The sequence below is a fragment of the Centropristis striata genome, chromosome 4 (assembly GCF_030273125.1).
Source record: "Centropristis striata isolate RG_2023a ecotype Rhode Island chromosome 4, C.striata_1.0, whole genome shotgun sequence".
Classification (NCBI taxonomy): domain Eukaryota; kingdom Metazoa; phylum Chordata; class Actinopteri; order Perciformes; family Serranidae; genus Centropristis; species Centropristis striata.
In genome coordinates, this window is record NC_081520.1 from 9,605,886 (window position 1) to 9,621,369 (window position 15,484).

At 36.9% G+C, this 15,484-nt stretch overlaps 1 protein-coding gene across 1 annotated transcript; it reads right to left on the reverse strand.

Annotated features, from left to right (window-relative positions):
- Positions 1 to 8,093: 8,093 nt before the first annotated feature.
- On the reverse strand, positions 8,094 to 14,177 carry c18h3orf33 (c18h3orf33 homolog (H. sapiens)). The gene is made up of 5 exons (XM_059331423.1): positions 14,031 to 14,177; positions 13,607 to 13,666; positions 11,556 to 11,715; positions 8,768 to 8,928; positions 8,094 to 8,656 (listed from the first exon to the last, which is right to left on the reverse strand). The coding sequence occupies exons 1-5, from the start codon at positions 14,166 to 14,168 to the stop codon at positions 8,399 to 8,401; spliced, it is 777 nt and encodes a 258-aa protein (XP_059187406.1). The 5' UTR covers positions 14,169 to 14,177; the 3' UTR covers positions 8,094 to 8,398.
- Positions 14,178 to 15,484: the final 1,307 nt, after the last annotated feature.

Below are 15,484 nucleotides of genomic sequence, written 5' to 3' on the forward strand. Positions count from 1 at the left end.
TTAAAGGCCTCTTAGCTGCTCTGAACTCAGCGTAGAGCTCGGCCCCTTGTGGCTTACTGCTTAATTACAGAATAATGTTTCTAAATTACTGTTTGTTGTCATAACAGAGTCCAAATTAGAGATAGGAGCCCAAGCAGAGGTAGCTGACTGGAGACACTGTTTGAGCAGCTTTAATGGCATGTCAGGTCATGATACGGCTAGATTATATGAATCCACCACAAACGCTGTCAGAAGTTACCAGAATGTTTGAGCTACGTAGCTTTACAAATGCTGCATGAAGTTACACAGAAAATATAATCTGTGCTCATACAGGATATATGATGCTGATGCTTCTAAATGTATCATCCTTATAACACTGGTGTTTTTGTGATACAGTCACAAACATGACAAGCAAAAAAATTGAGTAAAACCAAAGGAAAATACGACATATTTGCATCAGCCAATTATGATTATCCCAAAATTACCAAATTAGAGGAATAGTTCAATATTTTTGACAATAATGAGAAGACTGTTACCACATCAAATATGAATCTGCACAGCCAGCAGCTCATTAGCTCAGCTTAGCATAACAGAAACAGTTATGTAAAGGACTCAGGGTTTGCTTTTTAGGAATAAAATGAATCCACTTTTTATAACCAAGAAATATCCAGACTCTCACAGCCCTAATCTAAATTGCTACTATAAACAATAAAAAAAACTTTTATACCCACAGCAACAAATGTATATTGCCACTTTGTAGCATATTTTATTGAAAAAATGCCAAAATTAAAGCATTTATCATTGAATGGTCCCTGTCTCAATCATGTGTAACCAACACTTAAAATAATGACTGTATGACAGGTCTTATTTAAAGACAGATCCTGTAAAAAAAATAATTTGGTGCTGATAAGTAAGATTTTGTATGCAGGACTTTTACTCATATTGGGGTAATTTGGCAGTATGGTATCAGTACTTTTATAAGGAATCGGTCATTCCACCAATGGCTACGTGTTTGCATGCGCATGATGGCTGCCTTGTGTGCCCTACCAAGAAAAATGTTTTTTACTTTTATATTTATAGCATTATAACTGTGTTATACTGCACAAAAGACATTTTTGAGTTTTTTCTACAGCTATGATTTGTGAAGTTTCCTTAGAGGTGCTGGACTTAAACTGCCTGGGTTTCAAAGGGTTAATGCTGATTGAATGTTTTGTCTTGACAATTTAATCATTTCATTTGAAATATTAAAACTTTTTTAGTAAACTGATGTGACTGTGTTTAAAAAAAACTGATTATGTTGAAAATCAAGAAATCAAGTTTTTCTTTTCAAGCACTATATTACAATTCAAGCATATTCATAATCTTGATAACATAAAGGTTCAAATTAAGCACTTTCAAAATGTGTACAAACATGTATTGAGCTGCAGAGGGGCTGGTAGGTGGATTTTGTTACCTTTAGATAGAGAGGGGCTCATTGTTTCCAGTCTCCAGTCTATCGTGATCGCAGCTGCTGCAGCTTCATATTAACTTCACAGACAGTGTTATTGGTCTTGTCATCTAACTTTCAGCAAGAAAGTGAGTAAACATATTTGCCAAAATGTCCTCAAATCCTCTATATGTGGGATTTTAAAAGAATCACCTTTCTCCACATATAACTCTGCACCATTAACAGTAGGAACAGGTTGATGTATATAATGTTTTATAAATCAAACCACTAGAAGCTAAGTGTGTGTGAGTGAATGTAAAGTGACTCTCCTCTTGTGACTGCGTGTAACACTAGCAGTCCTCTCCTCTATGAGAGGGCCCAAACCTCAGGGGAACTCAGTCCGCTCTTTCCAGTCTATCAGGCTACGGGAAGAGAAAGGAGCTTAAAAATAAATGTTTCACTGCCAGACTGCCTGATGAACCACTCTATCTCTGGCTCTGGTAGGAAGTAGGTCGACTTTGCCCCCAAGTTAAAAGTTTTGTTGTAGTAGATATTTAAATCTAACAGACGTAATACAATCTGAAACATGTGGATGCAGCATTTTAGTACTTAAAACTTTCTGTCCTGTATATAAAATTCATGTTATCTGACAGAACAGAAACCCATTTCTGTTTTATAAAGGCTGTGAGAGTCCATGTAAAGCTAATACGGCAGATTTCGATACATATCCAACTGAATAACCACTGGCAGTACACGTATATTGCACCCTTTAACTGTGTGATATGTTTTTTAATCGTATATGTTACAAACCAGTAAACATTGATCATACTATTGCTAATAAAAGGGCAAATGCATGTGTCTTTTTTTAATATAACATTTTATTGACTTTATTGAATTTATATAATTTTTCCCTGGTGAGTAGAATAAAGCTGCTGAATGCACTGTGTGTACATACATTTTAGCAAAATAGTTAAATGTTTGATGGACATCAACTTGAATCATCAATTTAAATGCAGATAGGGCAGGAAAAACCTGCTTTACAACATTTAAGCTGATATTTGCGTGTATGAGATTGTCTGAATTTTGAATTAATCATATTCATTAGATATATTACCAGCCTGCACAGCCCTACAACTCAGACTTTAAATGTCATCATAACTGACAGAAATTATGGTCAAACAATGAACATAAGACCAAGTTATAATTCCCTTTTAAGGGACTGTTTAATATTCATGGCACATGTGGCTTGGTGTGAATCACTCCTCATATATGCATATATGAAACAATGGCCCTCTCATGACACACGCACACAGAGACAGCAGCATCTGTCACCCCATATTGACACATGCCAAAGAGCACTCTATTTAGACATGAATACTGAGATACACAATGGTGGCTCTATGTTTTGTGAACAGCTGCCGTAAATGCTGAGTGATTATTAACCATGACTAGATTTGTTTATTAATCTGCAACTGTATCTGTGGTTATAACATTCTGTAAAGCAAAAGAACAGGCACAGGTATGTTGCTCCCTTTATATCTCCCTTCACTACATGTCAGGTGATGGATGAGGATCCTGATGGCATTCAGCCTGTAAAGCCTCGCTGCTCTACAGAGTCAATGAGTAGCTTGTAATTGCTTGTTAAGCAGTTATCAGAACAGATGGTAAACAGTCCTGGTATGTTGATGGCCAGACAGATAGTGTCCAAAACAACCTGAGTGCTCAATAACTCACTAACTCAAAAGTAAAGGGTGTATAGGGAACTAGAGGTAAAAGGTACTCCAATTTACATGTATTCATTGATGTAAAAAAAATATCAATACGTTGTTACAAACTTTGAAATGCTTTCTATACAAATAGTGTTTGCTTGGTGTGTTAGTGCATCACTACAGTTAACATTCCTGCTAACAATTAATCAGAAATAATTATCTGAATATTTTGTTTTTTCAAATGCTTTTTTATACTTGTACTTTATACTTAAGGTCAGTTTTTCTTCAGCTTCAAGATAATGTAGGAATACCATCATGTTTAAATCTCATGGGCTGCAACTGACTGATTAAGATGGTTGTTTTCATTATTGATTGATTTTCTGACTATTTTCATGATTTTCTATTAATTATTTGGTCAATAACATCTGAAAATAGTGACAAGTTATTTATAACCAGTGGTTGAAGATTTATCTGATCACTTACTCCAGTAAAATTATTAAATCCACACTGGCCCTGCATTCAAAACTTACTGAAGTAAAAGTACAAAAGTATCAGCATCAAAATGTACTTAAAGTATCAAAAGTAAAAGTACTCGTTATGCAGAATGGCCCCACTGAGATTGTTACATATATTCGAAATCTATTTTTAGAATATTTGTATTGATGCATTTATGTATGCAGTTTTTTTTATTATTTTGTAAAGATAGGGCTCATTATGTTATGAGGTTTCATTTTAAAAATGTCTAATCACTTTAAATTGATCATGTTTTTCATGTTAAATGATGACCTGAAAAGTAACTAAAGCTGTCGGCAAATTTGTTCTTAAGTACTTTAGGAAATGTACTCGTTACATTCCACCACTGTTTATAACCACGGAAAGCTGCAAATCATCACATTTGAGAGGCTCTAACAAGACAAGTTTTGCTTGGAAGATAATTTAAACAATGAAGCATCTATGAAAATTGTTGCAGATTAATTAACTAATTACCACAACAAAATCCACTAAAATGTGCTTTCACCAGGCTGAAAGGAATGAGAAGGAAGTTGTAACATCTAGACTGTGCAGCCTGTGCTGTCTCAGTAAGCCTTTGACCTGATAAGGAGACAGGGGACCTCGAGGCAGCGAGGTTACTGCAGGGTCAGAGTTGTTACAGAGGGGCAGCGAGGCTATCTCAGCTCATCAGCAGACGCTGTATGCACATGATGGAGTCATAAAACGAAAGCAGCTTAAGGAATCTCCTCTGCAAAAGTGTCCTAAATGATGCAATGTGTAGATTTAAAGCTGAGAAAAATTATGTGTAAAAATGAAACACCTAAGATAAAAGTTTAGTGAGTGTCAAAATGTATTCAGTACATCCAGAAATTATTAATTTATTATGGAAATTCTGTCTCCAGAGCCAGAATATCAGGTATACGGCATGTTTCAAAAACTTTTAAGGGCTCAAAATTTTTTTTTAACTGTCATGTGTGATGCTGTCTGTGCACGTGTGTGTGTGTGGTAAAACGTGTGTGTGGTGGCGTCATCTTGCTTTACTGTGAAATTGAGTGGTGGGCAAGGTCATGAGTCAAACCCTCAGATCTATTTCCAGAAGAGAGACACCCCCTCATATCTCCCTCCTGTTCCTATCCTTTACTTTTACTCTCAGGTTTTAACTCAAACCGTCTTCTTCATGTCCTCACCGACAAGATAGAACTGTTTATTTTCTGCTGCAGCGAGTGCTGAGTTGATAACACATCAGTTTGCATGAAGTGAATCCAGTGAATTGTTTCCCATTTCCGTGTTTGTAAATAGATATGAGCGAGTGTGTGATTGGCCTCTGACATACAGTAGCACAAAGTGACAGCTTGTTCACTCCTTGCTATTATATTTCTGTCTTTTACCTACACATACACATAGCCTATGTATACACACACACATCACACACACAATTTCATTCAATCCGTCAGTCCTCCTCGCTTCCTTTCCACCAGAAAACGTCAATTATTCATGAGGGATCACAGCACCCACAAAGAGTCGTGTTCCCACTCATATAACTCTACACCAGCAAGCTGATCCACTGTTCCACAATACTTCAAGTCACATAATAACAAGGGAGTCACTTTACAGCTCATGCATTCCTTCACACACACACACACACACACACCATGGTGCATGTGGGTGTGTGATGGAAAAGCTACTCAGTGTTACAGTCGCTCACCAGTAAGTGTTTATTGTGACAGCAGGTGAAAGCAAATATTTGCATAATTTTGAGAAAAATCCAATTGACAACTGTAAACTGAACATAAAAAGCGACTGAGTTTGGACCTTTGGCCTTTCAGCCTGTATCAATTTACATATAAGCTTCACCAACTCCGCCTGACAAAGACACTCTGTGTGTGAGGTGTTGACAACTCTGTGAGGTTGATCAGGCAGAAGCAAAGATGGAGAGTTACCTTGCTTTGTGTCTTTTTAGGTGGTTCATTTCAGTGTCACATCAGCTCTCTGTCTCTTTAAATCTCTTGGTCTTTCACACCCAGGCAGTTACACACAACCACTCAAATCAAATCAAAAAATCCCCAAGGACTCTGCTCTCGGAGGGGGGAGTGCCCCATCTCTTTCTCTCTGGGATGGCTACCGGCTGAGAGTAATAAAGGCCTTTGTTATGCTGCCCTGCTTCAAATCTCTGTTGTTAAAGCACAATGGGAAGGAGCACCGACATGTGAAACACATGCTGCAGAAAATGCTTTTCAAATCATTCGGATGAATTATTGATTCGAGAAGGAAATAAGCCAAAGTACATGACAAAAATATAGAAGTGACATCATCAGCTTTGGCAATTTGTGGTTGTCAAAATGATCCCAAACAAAACAAAACATTAGAGCCTGAACGCATGTGACTTACCTGCAGTGAGGCAATAAAGATAAGGACTAAAAGGTTCAATTTCCATTTCACATAGCCAGTGTCCAGGCATACTGGTTTAACAGGTGCACATCTGCTTGGATACTGTACACAGTATCCTACCAACAGTACATTTAAAGTGACAGTTAACTGTACGCAGATTGCCATAGTTAGAAAAGTGCCGTTAAGTTCCAGGAAACTTGCTTTTTTCAGTCAGGATAATGCCCCTTGTGAGATTTAATGTCATGACGTTTGTGTGTCTTTGTGTATCACATCAAGAATCACAGGGTTACTTACTTGTGTCACTTCAATTTGAGATTTTGAAAACACGTTGTCAGCTTCCTCACAAAATCTTGCCACTTTCACCAGAACAGTAGTCCTTCAGGCTGCGAATGTCCATGGCACAGTGATATCGATAGTCCCAGCGGTGTGGCTTCAAGGAGAGAGAATGTCCCAACAACTTCTCTGGTGTGGGCAAGTACCCACCACTACATCAAGCACAAGCACCGAGCCTTTTCAAATGACTGCTCCTGGTGTGGGACCAGTGGATTTGGGAAAACCTGGAATGGATTTCGGACTGGACTACTTTTCCAAAAGAAACCAAAGAGATGAATCAGTGTCTTTACAGTCAAATTTAGGAACAAAAAAGGAGAAAACATACTTATTCAAATTTTGTATATCAAAATTCAAGAAAAAAAACTATATAAGTAGATATCCTTTTTCTTTCTAATGATTGGAAGAAATGTTTAAGACTAAATTTAACAATTTCAAATTTTTTGTTTTAAATATTTAACATATTTTAACTAGAAGTAGTAGTACAGGTGACCATGCAGTGCATAGATGCCCACATGTCTCCAGTCAAATATTGCATTAAATGCACTTGAATAAATTCTAACCTGCACAAATACTAAATAACCATCCGAGTGAAGAGACACCCTGACATCTTGAGCTGTTAAACCTTTCAGTGAACCGTGCTGTTTCTCTGTGATCTCCAGCTTGAGAAACTTCACTCTGCCTTCCCCCTGTTGCCTGTCTGAGCCGTGGTTTCCCTCCCACTCCTCCCTCAGTGACAGTTCAAAGTCTGGCAGCAACAGCCATCACCCAGAAATGCACCTTACAATTTAAACCAGCCCACCAATCACAAGGCTCTTCGGCCGTAACAGTCGCTAGTAACATTTGCACAACAAAAGAGAGCTGATTCATCAACCCCCCCTTGCCTCCCCCCTGTCCTTCACTCCCTTTCCCTTCCACTGTGACTCCTCCTCTCCTGCCTTTGTGCTCGGACCCAAAATCCCCTTCTACCCCTGCAGCCCTCCTCCCCTTTTGCACTAATCTCCTTGAGCCCATTGGATTGAGTGCTTCAGTGCTACCTCTCACTGCACCGAGACCCCTCACCCTGCACCCCAAAGGACACACATCACAGCCTAGCTTCATTTGCAGGCCCTCCTCCTCCTCCTCCTCCTCTGCCTTGGATAACAACCACAGCACACGGGAGCACAAGGTGTAATTTGGGCAGTACTGCAAACAATAATGACAATCACATGAGTGTAATCCTCGGACACAGGAAATTTGCTTTGGGGCTTATTTTTCAGAAGGGGTTAATTTACAACCAAAATCAATAGATAAAAAGCATAATCTAATCATCTGGTGTGTGTTTTTCATCAATTTCTACAATTGTACCACATTAGAAGAAGGACAGTTTACAAGCTTGATCTCCTTCCTGTTCAGTCTTTCAGTACTCAAATGTCTCGGTCACGTTACAGCTAAAAGGGCCCTCTTTATAGGTACTTAAAGACCCCCACACATACACACAACATGTAAGGCTCCCATGGGGTTTGAGGGCGGCCAATACAGAGTTTAGCCTTTGCTTGGCTTTGTATTTCACATCAGTGTTTCCATAGCAACTGGGAAAGGGACAAGTGGACCCCCCTCTCCATTTTAAACTCCATTAACATACCCCGCCCCCGTCTTGTGATTAGTGGGGTGTCCCACACACAAACACAGACACACACACACACACACACACCAGCAGAGGAGGCTGTGCTTAGCTCTGGTCTAATGGGGTAAGTGAAAGGGTAAGAAAAAGAAAAGGGATTAGTGTCAGGATAGTTTTTTAATCATTTTGAACTTCTAAAGACATTGGAATACAGTAAAATAAACTACAAAGGTGCAAGGTGTACTGAGGAATGTAAAATAAAAATTTGAGATTTGTAATATCAGTAAAAATGTACTGTTTTCATTGCAGAGAAGCAAATGAGTGATGGATTACACTTTCTTAGCCTTTTAAACTCACATCAGTATAACAGCTGGCAATAACAGTATAACAATATAAATAAATAAAGCAGAATGTGTGCTGTTGTGTTTTGATGAAAGAATTCTCTCTTGGATTGATCAGTCTCTTAGTGCATCAATTCCTCTTAAAGATCCTCCTCATCAGTCTGAATAAAGCGTTGTCCCTGACAGCCTTGGAGGCTCGCTCCCATAGGCTCTCCCGTTGCCACAGTCCCCGCCCCTTCTTCTCAGCTTTGACCTCTGACCTGTGCAGCCGTTTGTGGAGACGCCAGTAGAGGCGAGAGTCAGGCAGGACCCCGACCACGGGCGCAGTGCGGGCCAGACCGAGTCTAAGGACCTCGTCGTTCATACAGTAGCTCCACACCGACCCCTGCTGGAGAGACAAACACATTACACCATGGAATATGAACTGTCAGTCAAACATGACAAATAAACTATGATTTTATTTATTTATTTCCCCCTCCTCTACGTCTAAGTTACTCACCCTGCTTTGAGACACCAAACAGTGCAGCATGTCGTCCTCTCGGCTGATCAGTTTTAGCCAGACTGTTTGAGCAGGAGCCAGGTTCTCCTGCAGCCAGACCCTGCCCTCTGGAGTCAACTCCACTCCTGCAAGATGCACCAGCATCGGGGACGTAGACACACCTAAAGAGGACATAAAACAACCATTTACCATCTGTGTTACAGTGAAGGGCATGTTATAGCTCCACCAGACTCACAAAAAGTTTCTTTCTGTGGGCCATAGGATCTAAAAATAAATACAATCTACCTGGTTAGGTTATTATAGTAAACGAAAAAAAAAAAAAAACAAGAACTGATAAAACATTTTCGTTAACTGAATAAATTAAAAAATGATAACTAACTGAAACTGTATTGTGTGGTTACAAAACTAACTAAAATTATAGCGAAAATGTCCTTAGTTTTCGTATTTGTCAACTTTTTTCATACATAATCCTTTTTGGTAGATATAAATCAATAATTTAGCTCCGACCAAATTGCTGCTGGTTAGTGAACATGCAGGAACACATTGGTAAATATATTTATTGAGACTGGGATGTCTACACGACTATGTGAGTCGATTGCCTTCAAAAAGTTCAGAACTTCACTCAAACAAAAATTCAAAATACCCGGAGCTGCAAGAGTTAATAACCTTATTGGGGCTTAGATGGATAAGGCAAAGAAAATAAAGGCAAACTTTATTGTGACCTTTTTGAATTTCGCACCCAGCAAATACCCAATTACAAGAAAACTAAAACTAACACTACAACTAATAAAAACTAAACTAAAACTAAGAATTTTTCTAAAAACTAATAAAAACTAGCAAACTCGCTCTAAAAACTAATTAAAACTAACTGAATTTCTAACCTTGCTTGCACCTTGCACTGATCTGCACGGTCACTGACTACTGTCTTAATATTAACAGAGAAGTATGCATATTTGACACTAATATGTACAACGACAGTAAAGCTCTCTTATCTAATCTAATAATAGCTAACCTGCACACTGTAATTTAGTGATTATGATTGGGGCAATTATCTAAGTTAGTGCTGTTATGGTACCTGAGTTATATTTGTTCATTACCTTACTTTAAAAATATAAACATGTTTTTCTACTGTCATTTTTTAATTATCAAAAGGAAATTTACTTCATTGTAATCCAAACACAATCAGCTGTACAATAATTTTGTCTTTTATTGGGAAAGATTTAGAATTATATCAGTACTTATCTTACTGAACAAGAATACACATTTTAATACTGACTGTATCTGTTTGTTTCGATTGAACTGACTTGAAGTTTTATATAGATTTCAAATATATTATTGGATTGGATTGCATTTATGTAAGCAGCATTTTAACATTGTCAAGGTGGGGCTCATTTTGACTACTTAACATACTGCTATGTGGTTAAATTTATAAATATGCATAATAATTTTTAAATTGATCATGTTTTTATGTTAAATATATCTAAAGCTTTCAGCTAAATGCAGTGGAGTAAATAGTACAATATTTGCCTCTAAAATGTAGTGGAAGTATATAAATACGATGTTACATAAATGAAAATATTACTACCTACTATAAGTAAAGTAAAATTGTACTTAAGTACAGCACTTTAGTAAATGTACTTAGTTACATTCCACCACTGCTGCACTGACACATTTCAGTTGGTATGACAAAAAGTTTTGAGTACGGTATAATGATGTGTGCTGTTATCTTAACGTGATAACCATGATATTTGAAAAAAAAAATGAAATACTGATATCATGTTAATAAGACAAATGATAGTTGTTGTGAAAACAATCGAGCACCTCTTAAATACATGGTTGCCCATAAAGTTGAAATCATTTTGTTTTCAGACACAATCCTCTGTTAATTGTAGTTTCATTTTCATTGTGATATGTTTGGAAGAGATTGTTTAATAAAGTTTTGAGAATATATACACTTCAATCTGAATAAATCACATTGTCACAATCATTTCATGGAAAAAGGTAAAAAATATTTTATTCCAACTTTATGGGCAACCGTGTAATATCTGTTTTTGCTGTGTTGTGTAGTTATGGTTACAGACTAGCTAACTTTGGCCAAAAAGGGGAAAAAATGCACAATTAACAAAGTAAAAGATTAATTTGACTATGTCGAATGTATTCATTTCCTCGCCATAATAGTGTAATAAAACATGTGACATTGGGACAGCCCTAACTGTACCCGACTGAGACTATATATATATAAAAAAAGCAAAGGCAGACTAAGCACATCTGTGAAACAAACGCCAGTAAATGATCTTTGTGTAACAGCCACAGTTCAAACCAAAGGGTCTAACCAGCTTTAAAACGTGGGAGGTCAAGTGGGACAAAGTTAATATTTGAAATAGCTTGACAATCTGTTCATGTGAGTCCTTCACACTAAACTTGCTGATGAAGCGCTCTATATAAAGCATAAGCTGCTTGATTTCATTGCTTAGTATTTACCAAGATTTGATAACAAAGCTAACAAGCTTACCTGTCACTCTCACTCATGAAAAGAGGATCAAATGCAACACAGTCTGACATTTACAAAGTAAAAATGTCACAATGACATTCTTGGCTGTAACAAGGTAAAAAAAGATGCACCTACAGTAAGTTTATATACTGTTAAAGTAATGACACAATACTAAATAGGCTTTTACCCTTTTAATTTTTTCCAAAAATTAAACCATTACACCTGTTGTATAAGAAGGCATGTAAGCTGTCTAATTAGTGTGTCTTTGTGCATGCCTTCACTCAAAGGATACGTTACCTTTGTGTTTCAAAAGTAACGTAGAGAGAACTGGCACATGAATTGGGACGTGCTCCACTTCAAGTCCTCTCTCTGTGATTGCATGAACTTTCCCACGGAGGCTGACATTCTTCTCAATAAAGCGAGCAGGGATCTCAGATGCAGCTTGAAATTTGGTGATCTGAAGAGGTGGAATGAGACAGCCAAGTGGCCACGTTTAATGACTCATTGGGGTAAAATGTCTGAAAATGCATTTCATTAACATCCGGCAATATTAAATGACAAAATGAGATTTGGAATTAAGTGGGTGAATAGAAGCTGTTAGTGTGCGAGAATCTATAAAGTTTCAGAGGAGTATTAGTGTCAAAGTATAATTTGAAACAAAGTAAGGAGGCTTTTATGGTGGAAGAAGTGTTCACATCAAGTTAGAGTCATAATTCTACATTCTAAGAAATACACTAAATTGAAAAGTGTTACATAAGTAACCATATTTTAGTATAATCTGGAAAATGCTCTTAAGTATACTCAGTTACTCAAAGCCTAAAGTGAGTCCTTTGGTGTTCCTTTTATCCAACCAACAGTTCTAACCTCTTTTTCTTGAAAAAATACTTAAATATCAAAATGAAAGTAAAATAGTTGCCAATTAATTAATTAATTATATTTTTACAATGATTGTTCTCAATGTTTTACGATTGTTCTCAGTGTTACTGCTTTTACTGCCCTTAGCTATTGGTTATGATTTTGATTAAATTGTTTCTTGATTGTGTTTTAATATACATTTTAAAGCACTATACAAATAAAATGTATTATTAGTAGTGGTAATAATATTAATTTATATCAATCAACTAATTGTTTTAGCTGACCGTATACATTTTTATTTCTTCAGGGTTCCTTTTATCCAACCAACAGTTCTAACCTCTTCTTGAAAAATTAAGCTGTAACCATTAAACGTTTTTTCTTGAAAAAATACTTCAATATCAAAATGAAAGTAAAATAGTTGCCAATTAATTAATTTTTTTTTTTACAATGATTGTTCTCAATGTTTTACGATTGTTCTCAGTGTTACTGTCCTTAGTTATTGGTTATGATTTTGTTTAAATTGTTTTAATATACATTTTAAAGCACTATACAAATAAAATGTATTATTATTAGTAGTAGTTATAATATTAATTTATATCAATCAACTAATTGTTTTAGCTGACCTTATACATTTTTGTTTCTTTTAAAAAAATTTAGTTTGTAATGTAACTAAAATTGTCAGATTATTTTAGTTGAGTTTAAAGTACAATATTTACCTCTGAGATGTAGTGAAGTATAAAGTTACTGTATCTACCTCAAATTTGCACTTAAGTACAGTGCTTTAGTAACATTCCACCACTGATTATTGTGCAAGAGGAAATACATATCGTCACACTGTTAAAATAACCGCCTAAGTCATTTTTTGTCAAAATTGTTTGTTTTTTTGGCTAAATCATCTCCTCATGACGCCGGCCACCTATGGTAAAATCACCTACATCCTCAGTTGATCAGATCATGGGATTTTACCCCTTTAAGATAATGGCCTATCAAGTGTGTGACTTAAGCAGATTTATAATGCCTAAGTCAATTTTTTGAACATGCCTTTGTGACTTAAAGAAGATATGGTAACACTTTATTTTGAAGGCGTCTACATAAGAGTGACATGAGCGTGTCATAAACATGACATGGGATGTGTCATGAACATTAATGACACTTTGAAGTAACATTATTGCTGATGATACATGTCATGTTTCTGACAGGATTGTGTGACTCTTATGTAGACACCTTCAAAATAAAGTGTTACCATATCTTGCTTAAGTCACAAAGGCATAAGTCAGTGTTATTACTATGCCAATCACCATCCTTTATTGCATCCTTTTTGAGTGAAATTATCAATAAATGTCATATGTTCCACTTTTGGTGAAGTTTTTGTGTTTCCTGCAAAACTTGAAAAAAATAGTTAGGCGATTATTTTAACAGGGTGACGATATGACATCTAAAATAAAACTGGATCTGTGCTCTCCTTGCCCCACTGTGTGCCTTTACCCTCTTACCAATTTGATACTCCTTGCTAATACCACAACACCAGCAACTGCCAGTCCGGTGCTTATGTTCTGCGTGAGAGACAAAAGAGCATTGAAGGGTTGACAGGATGACAACACAGAGATAGCCTACCATCAACCCAGCGTAACATGTGCAGGATAAGGACACTGAGAAAGGCTGACAGAAATAATAGTGACACAGGGGTATCAAAACCCACTGGGGACAACTAGTGAAGCCTGTATAGTGTCAGTGTGGTGATATGATACAGATTGCAGGGAACTGGTCTGGGATGCTTACAGTCCACATTTCCCTCTTCTACCAACACATGCTCCCACCCACTGCAAGACTAAACGTAGATACAGGTGGCAATGAATCGACCACGTTCATGTCCGTGCATGACCACACAATTGCATGTCGCACAAAGGAGACTCCTACCCGCACAAGTGTTAAATTATCATCTGCGAACTGAGATATTAAAGACACGATGTTACGAGACGACTGGTCTTCTCGATCTCTTTGTTGTCTCTCCGTCTTCCCCTCGTCAGTTTCTGTTTCTCTGGAAGTCTCCGGCATGTTGTTGACATTTTCTGATGCATCCGGCACAGCTCCGCCTATGTGGGAGGGACATACAGGGGCATTGCTTGTGAAAAGTCTCCGCCCTGTGGTTTGGTTTGGATATGACATGATGGCATTGCGCCTGAATGCATTAAGTTGGTAATAAAAAATACATTTAAAATAAACTCTCCAAATTGTAATAACTTTTTACTGTGATTGTCAAAGTTATTGTCTGACAAAGCTTATTTTAGCAAAGTTCAGCAAAAGTTCGCCATGAATACTGCAGCTCAGATTCATACAATCAATCTATTAGCCTAATAAATACCTCTGGGATCAATGACGTCCCCATCTTTGTCTGCACAACTTGACCTAGATAACTTACAATATGATTCAATGCACAACACAAAAGGATCAGTCAGATATCATTTTCGCCTTGATATTCACATTTCGTCACCCTGTTGAAATAAAATAATCGCCTAACTCATTTTTTCATGTTTTGCAGGAAACACAAAAAACTTCACCGAAGGTGTAACATATGACATTTATTGATCATTTCACTCAAAAAGGATGTAACAAAGGATGGCTATTGACATAGTAATAACACTGTGTGTAAATTATGTAATTTAAGAGAAATAAATGACTTAGGCATTTTTTAACATGCCTTTGTAACTTTGTAGCAAGATATGGTAACACTTTATCTTAGACAACACAAGCCTGTCAGAAACATGACATGACAAGTATCATGAGCATTAGTGTTACTTCAAAGTGTCATTAATGTTCAGGACACATCCCATGTCATGTTTATGACACGATCATGTCACTCTTATGTAGACACCTTCAAAATAAAGTGTTACCATATCTTCTTTAAGTTACAAAGGTATGTTCAAAAAATTGACTTAGGCATTATAAATCTGCTTAAGTCACACACTTGATATGCCATTATCTTAAAGGGGTAAAATCACATGATCTGATCAACTGAGGATGTAGGCGATATTACCATAGGTGGCCGGCGTCATGAGGAGATTAAATAGGCAAAAAAACAATTTTGACAAAAAATGCCTTAGGCGATTATTTTAACAGTGTGACGATTTATAATAATTAATAATGTGGACAAAAACACACATTTCCCCCATAAATAAATAAATAAATAAATAAATAAATAAATAAATAAATAAATAAAATCTCAGTTTCTTATAGCAGTTGCATGCAGCAGATGCTGCACAGTGAAACATGTTTAGTAACAGACATCATTGAGGAGTGACCACTGACTGTATGACAGATGCACTGGAGCTCTCATCTTGTAAACTGTGAAGTCATGGAGCTACTTGAAGACG

Excerpts from the sequence above, each read along its gene's own strand:
- c18h3orf33 (XM_059331423.1), bottom strand. The coding sequence starts at position 14,168 with ATGCCGGAGACTTCCAGAGAAACAGAAACTGACGAGGGGAAGACGGAG. Across the intron at positions 11,716-13,606 it reads TAGCAAGGAGTATCAAATTG|ATCACCAAATTTCAAGCTGC; the intron begins GTAAGAGGGTAA and ends CCACCTCTTCAG. Across the intron at positions 8,929-11,555 it reads GTTACTTTTGAAACACAAAG|GTGTGTCTACGTCCCCGATG; the intron begins GTAACGTATCCT and ends TGTCCTCTTTAG.